The sequence below is a fragment of the Notolabrus celidotus genome, unplaced genomic scaffold, assembly GCF_009762535.1.
Source record: "Notolabrus celidotus isolate fNotCel1 unplaced genomic scaffold, fNotCel1.pri scaffold_329_arrow_ctg1, whole genome shotgun sequence".
Taxonomy (NCBI): domain Eukaryota; kingdom Metazoa; phylum Chordata; class Actinopteri; order Labriformes; family Labridae; genus Notolabrus; species Notolabrus celidotus.
The window spans coordinates 20,001-26,590 of NW_023260161.1; the positions used below are offsets into that span (position 1 = coordinate 20,001).

Consider the following 6,590-nt stretch of genomic DNA (forward strand, 5'->3'; position numbering starts at 1 on the left):
CAGGAGTCCAACCAACAGAGACCATTACCCTGTTAGCGCCCGTCTCAAATTATACTCTACCAGTTCATATTTCATTGTGTTTATTTTCTCATGATGTCATGGAGATTATTAAACATGACAGCTCCCCTTACTGACTGTCTGCAGTACAGCCCATAAGCCCCGCCTCCTCCATGTTAACAGATGGGACATGGGTCAAAGAGTAAAATCAAACACAGGTCAAATAAATGTTGATCAAACATGTTTCTGTGGTTCTAGTTAGTTCTTATCACGCTGATTTATGTCTCAGTGTTCATGTTTCTGTTTACTCTGAATTATTATTGATGATAGAAAAAGAGGAACAAAGCAGGATCAGTTTAGATCGGACTCTTCTTTAGAACGTTGACTTTACTCTCAGAACTCTGACATCACAGACAGGATTCTAGAATGTTGTCTTTGATCTTAAAGACAGAATTCTAGAATGTTGTCTTTGATCTTAAAGGACAGAATTCTAGAATGTTGTCTTTGATCTTAAAGGACAGAATTCTAGAATGTTGTCTTTGATCTTAAAGACAGAATTCTAGAATGTTGTCTTTGATCTTAAAGGACAGAATTCTAGAATGTTGTCTTTGATCTTAAAGACAGAATTCTAGAATGTTGTCTTTGATCTTAAAGACAGAATTCTAGAATGTTGTCTTTGATCTTAAAGACAGAATTCTAGAATGTTGTCTTTGATCTTAAAGACAGGAATTCTAGAATGTTGTCTTTGATCTTAAAGACAGAATTCTAGAATGTTGTCTTTGATCTTAAAGGACAGAATTCTAGAATGTTGTCTTTGATCTTAAAGGACAGAATTCTAGAATGTTGTCTTTGATCTTAAAGACAGAATTCTAGAATGTTGTCTTTGATCTTAAAGGACAGAATTCTAGAATGTTGTCTTTGATCTTAAAGACAGAATTCTAGAATGTTGTCTTTGATCTTAAAGACAGAATTCTAGAATGTTGTCTTTGATCTTAAAGACAGAATTCTAGAATGTTGTCTTTGATCTTAAAAGACAGAATTCTAGAATGTTGTCTTTGATCTAAAGACAGAATTCTAGAATGTTGTCTTTGATCTTAAAGGACAGAATTCTAGAATGTTGTCTTTGATCTTAAAGACAGAATTCTAGAATGTTGTCTTTGATCTTAAAAGACAGAATTCTAGAATGTTGTCTTTGATCTTAAAGACAGAATTCTAGAATGTTGTCTTTGATCTTAAAGGACAGAATTCTAGAATGTTGTCTTTGATCTTAAAGACAGAATTCTAGAATGTTGTCTTTGATCTTAAAGGACAGAATTCTAGTATGTTGTCTTTGATCTTAAAGGACAGAATTCTAGAATGTTGTCTTTGATCTTAAAGACAGAATTCTAGAATGTTGTCTTTGATCTTAAAGACAGAATTCTAGAATGTTGTCTTTGATCTTAAAGACAGAATTCTAGAATGTTGTCTTTGATCTTTAAGACAGAATTCTAGTATGTTGTCTTTGATCTTAAAGGACAGAATTCTAGTATGTTGTCTTTGATCTTAAAGACAGAATTCTAGAATGTTGTCTTTGATCTTAAAGACAGAATTCTAGAATGTTGTCTTTGATCTTAAAGGACAGAATTCTAGAATGTTGTCTTTGATCTTAAAGACAGAATTCTAGAATGTTGTCTTTGATCTTAAAGACAGAATTCTAGAATGTTGTCTTTGATCTTAAAGACAGAATTCTAGAATGTTGTCTTTGATCTTAAAGGACAGAATTCTAGAATGTTGTCTTTGATCTTAAAGACAGAATTCTAGTATGTTGTCTTTGATCTTAAAGACAGAATTCTAGAATGTTGTCTTTGATCTTAAAGACATAACTCTAGAATGTTGTCCCATACAAGGATCTGTGACACTGTGGACTGGAGGTGGAATATGTTGGTGCGTGTCATGGAGGGATTCAGACTTCACTCTTGTACAACAGGAGGAGGTGGAGATACGTCGTCCATCTTTATTTACAGTTAATGATTTCACTCACACTTTGTTACTAAAGGCAGATTATCTCTGTTCTTTATAATCCAGAGCTGTAGTTAATCACTGGATTACATGTTTTAATAATTCATACTTTTATATCTTTCATTTTTTTTGTTGAAGTCGGAATCAACAAAAAACATCAGTTTGCACTCTGCAGTTAAAAATCCATGAAGAGTTTATGAGTTCAGTAACAGGTACGCAGACAGAGAGCATCAGGAGGATAAAGAGGGCAGAATGATTCCTCTCTAATGTTCCTCATGTTGATTAAAGGCCTGAATACTCGGACAGACTTTAAAACGCAGATACAAATATAAATGAAGCTTCAAATTCACAATTTAAAGCTCTGTGTGAAGTAACAAGTTTAAACTGTTAACTTTTAAAACTGAAGGTGCTCTGAGGGGTAACACTGAGAGTCTGTGGTGTGTTCAATGTCTGTTTGTTTGAGTCTTAGCAGGAGAGGTAACACTGAGAGTCTGTGGTGTGTTCAATGTCTGTTTGATTGAGTCTTAGCAGGAGAGATAACACTGAGAGTCTGTGGTGTGTTCAATGTCTGTTTGTTTGAGTCTTAGCAGGAGAGGTAACACTGAGAGTCTGTGGTGTGTTCAATGTCTGTTTGTTTGAGTCTTAGCAGGAGAGGTAACACTGAGAGTCTGTGGTTTGACTTTAATTCTAAGAGAATATAAACAGAGTTAAAACTTAGGGTTTAAAGACTTCCCTCCTCCGGCTGACACTCAGAGGATGATCTGCAGGAAGCTGATCAGACTCCAGATGTCTGCAGAGAGACGTAACCTCAGGCTGTGACACTTCAGAATGAAAGCGTCTCTGAGCGTCAGGGAGCTTCACACGAGAGACGCTCCAGATAAACATGTGATTACATCTCTTTGTGTAATCTGCAGAGGAGCTGAACTCTCAAAGACACATTTTGACCTTTTTCAGGAGGGAGACGGACCGCAGCAGAGTCTCTGACGGTTGCCTGGTAACGGCTCACAGCAAAGAAAGAGCTTGTCTCATTATCCGGCCGACAGACCGACCTATCAGAGGCTTTCTTACTCAGAGGTTCAACAGATAAAAGAAGAGCTTATAAAGTTTTACTCCACCTTTAACCAGGATTACTACACCTTTAACCAGCACAGGATTACTACACCTTTAACCAGCACAGGATTACTCCACCTTTAACCAGGATTACTCCACCTTTAACTAGGATTACTCCACCTTTAACCAGGATTACTCCACCTTTAACCAGGATTACTCCACCTTTAACCAGGATTACTCCACCTTTAACCAGGATTACTCCACCTTTAACCAGGATTACTCCACCTTTAACCAGGATTACTACACCTTTAACCAGGATTACTCCACCTTTAACCAGGATTACTACACCTTTAACTAGGATTACTCCACCTTTAACCAGGATTACTACACCTTTAACCAGCACAGGATTACTCCACCTTTAACCAGGATTACTCCACCTTTAACCAGGATTACTCCACCTTTAACCAGGATTACTACACCTTTAACCAGGATTACTCCACCTTTAACCAGGATTACTACACCTTTAACCAGGATTACTCCACCTTTAACCAGCACAGGATTACTCCACCTTTAACCAGGATTACTCCACCTTTAACCAGGATTACTACACCTTTAACCAGGATTACTACACCTTTAACCAGCACAGGATTACTCCACCTTTAACCAGGATTACTCCACCTTTAACCAGGATTACTCCACCTTTAACCAGGATTACTCCACCTTTAACCAGCACAGGATTACTCCACTTTTAACCAGGATTACTCCACCTTTAACCAGCACAGGATTACTCCACCTTTAACCAGGATTACTCCACCTTAAACCAGGATTACTCCACCTTTAACCAGGATTACTCCACCTTTAACCAGGATTACTCCACCTTTAACCAGCACAGGATTACTCCACCTTTAACTAGGATTACTCCACCTTTAACCAGCACAGGATTACTACACCTTTAACCAGCACAGGATTACTCCACCTTTAACCAGTACAGGATTACTCCACCTTTAACCGTCACAGGATTACTCCACCTTTAACCGTCACAGGATTACTCCACCTTTAACCAGCACAGGATTACTCCACCTTTAACCATCACAGGATTACTCCACCTTTAACCGTCACAGGATTACTCCACCTTTAACCGTCACAGGATTACTCCACCTTTAACTGTCACAGGATTACTCCACCTTTAACCGTCACAGGATTACTCCACCTTTAACCGTCACAGGATTACTCCACCTTTAACCGTCACAGGATTACTCCACCTTTAACTGTCACAGGATTACTCCACCTTTAACCGTCACAGGATTACTCCACCTTTAACCGTCACAGGATTACTCCACCTTTAGGTAGAAACCCTCAGAGATCTGAGTCACATAGAGGTGTGATGTTCATTCTGTGTTTATTTGATGCACTAATTGGTCAAACCCACGTCAGCTGTAGTTAATTTTAGATTTAAAGAAGCTAAAGGAGAACAGAATGATTCGACTCATTAAAGCTAAATAATATCAGCTGTGATTCATTCTAGAATCCAAAAGAGACACCAGGAACAACCTGATCACACGTCATATGAGATCACTCCACAGGAAGTAGTCCGTCTCATTCCCCCTCTGCCTGTTGACTCTGAGGTAAAAACCACAGACTGTATAAATGTGCTGATTGAGAAATGATCTATCCAGCCTCCACTGGTCTTTTGAACCAGACTGTAAACATGTTTAAATAAAGATCGGCTCTTTGAATGGGTGTGTATGTGGTTTCAGGTTCCTCAGGAGCCAGCCTCTAGTGGATCCTCAATGAACTGCAGTTTTTAACATTTCTGAATTGGACTCATATTTTTAGACCTTCATTTTGATCCTGGATTAAAATGTTCAGTTTGATGTTAACTCTTCTTTAGACTTCATCTTTAAGTCACCTTGTTCCTGACTTTAGTCCGATCATGACCTCTGGTGACCCCTCTGCTTCTCGTCAGGGTCCTGCTCACCCTGTTGGGATTCTAATCTGCATTACCACCCGTTCACTATACATCACCTTTACACAGACACAACTTTAAGTGAAGACAGAACAATCTTTACTATCCTTAAAACTTCAGACTCTTTCTCATAAGGAGCTTTTTAATGTTTCAGATATTAACTTTCTTCATCTTGTTTTTGAGGGAACAGTTTGTTTTTCTGATGAATTTAATTTTTGCATAAATGCTGATTATTTTGTGTTTTAAACATTCCCAGCACGAATTAGAGACACTGAGTCATTTCTTTAGAGTTATTAAATCTGCAGTTTAACATTTCAATCTTTGGAAACAACATTTCAGGAGAAAGTTTGACCTTTGGATGGTTAGCTTTTGTTCTTTTTATGAAATCATTTTACCGTAGATGTAGAGGAGCATCTGTCTCACTTCAGTGTGTCTCAGTCTGCAGAATCATGCAACATGCTGAGTGTGTGTGTGTGTGTGTGTGTGTGTGTGTGTGTGTGTGTGTGTGTGTGTGTGTGTGTGTGTGTGTGTGTGTGTGTGTGTGCAGGTGTGCATAAAGCCTACCATGCATGAGGCAGCAGAGCGTCAGGACGTGCAGAGTGAAGATCCGAGCGTCCATCCTCAGCAGCCGATTCTCTCTGAGACGAGAAACTGAGTGGAGTTCCTCCTGAACCGGCGGAACACACCGGAGAGAGAGAGAGAGAGAGAGCGGGAGAGAGAGAGAGAGAGAGAGAGAGAGAGAGAGAGAGAGAGAGAGAGAGAGAGACAGAGAGAGACAGAGAGAGAGAGGGAGAGAGAGAGAGAGACAGACACTCACACACTCACACACAGGGGGAGAGGGGGAGGATCAATGGAGGGGAGACAAGGATGCTCCTCCTCTGAAAACATCTGAAGGAGAAGATTGGACAGCTGGAGACACCGAGGAGGATGTGTGTGTGTGTGTGTGTGTGTGTGTGTGTGTGTGTGTGTGTGTGTGTGTGTGTGTGTGTGTGTGTGTGTGTGTGTGTGTGTGTGGATGAGCTGATGATTTATCTGACGTCTCTTTGGGGGGCTCAGAGTCTCATTCTTCTACTGATTGAACTCCTGAATATTAAAACAGACTAAAGGATGAACACATGAATGAAACACACACAGAGAGCAGAGTCATGATGAGCTGATGTGTGCTTTAATAGGATATAAATTAATCTGAAAGCGTGCTCTGGTCTGTTAGCTCTCATCTGTTAGCTCTGCTCTGTGGCGGGCTGCAGCGCCACGTCTCGTGTGGCGTGCTCTTTAACCGCTCTAACAGAGACTTGAGTTTGACTCCTCTCCGCCTGCTCTCCGCCTGCTCTCCGCCTGCTCTCCGCCTGCTCTCCGCCTGCTCTCCGCCTGCTCTCTGTCTGCTCTCCTCCTGCTCTCCACCTGCTCTCTGCCTGCTCTCCTCCTGCTCTCAGCCTGCTCTCCGCCTGCTCTCCTCCTGCTCTCCGCCTGCTCTCAGCCTGCTCTCCGCCTGCTCTCCACCTGCTCTCCGCCTGCTCTCAGCCTGCTCTCCGCCTGCTCTCCGCCTGCTCTCCACCTGCTCTCCGCCTGCTCTCAGCCT

At 40.9% G+C, this 6,590-nt stretch overlaps 1 protein-coding gene across 1 annotated transcript in view; it reads right to left on the reverse strand.

Annotated features, from left to right (window-relative positions):
* Positions 1 to 5,680, reverse strand: part of LOC117809666 (neuronal acetylcholine receptor subunit alpha-7-like) — a gene marked incomplete at its 3' end in the record, with an annotated part of 24,147 nt that extends 18,467 nt beyond the window's left edge. The window contains exon 1 of the mRNA XM_034679119.1: positions 5,576 to 5,680. Coding sequence (XP_034535010.1) covers positions 5,576 to 5,630 — 55 coding nt within the window. The remainder of the gene's footprint in view (positions 1 to 5,575) is intronic.
* Between the last annotated feature and the right edge of the window lie 910 nt (positions 5,681 to 6,590).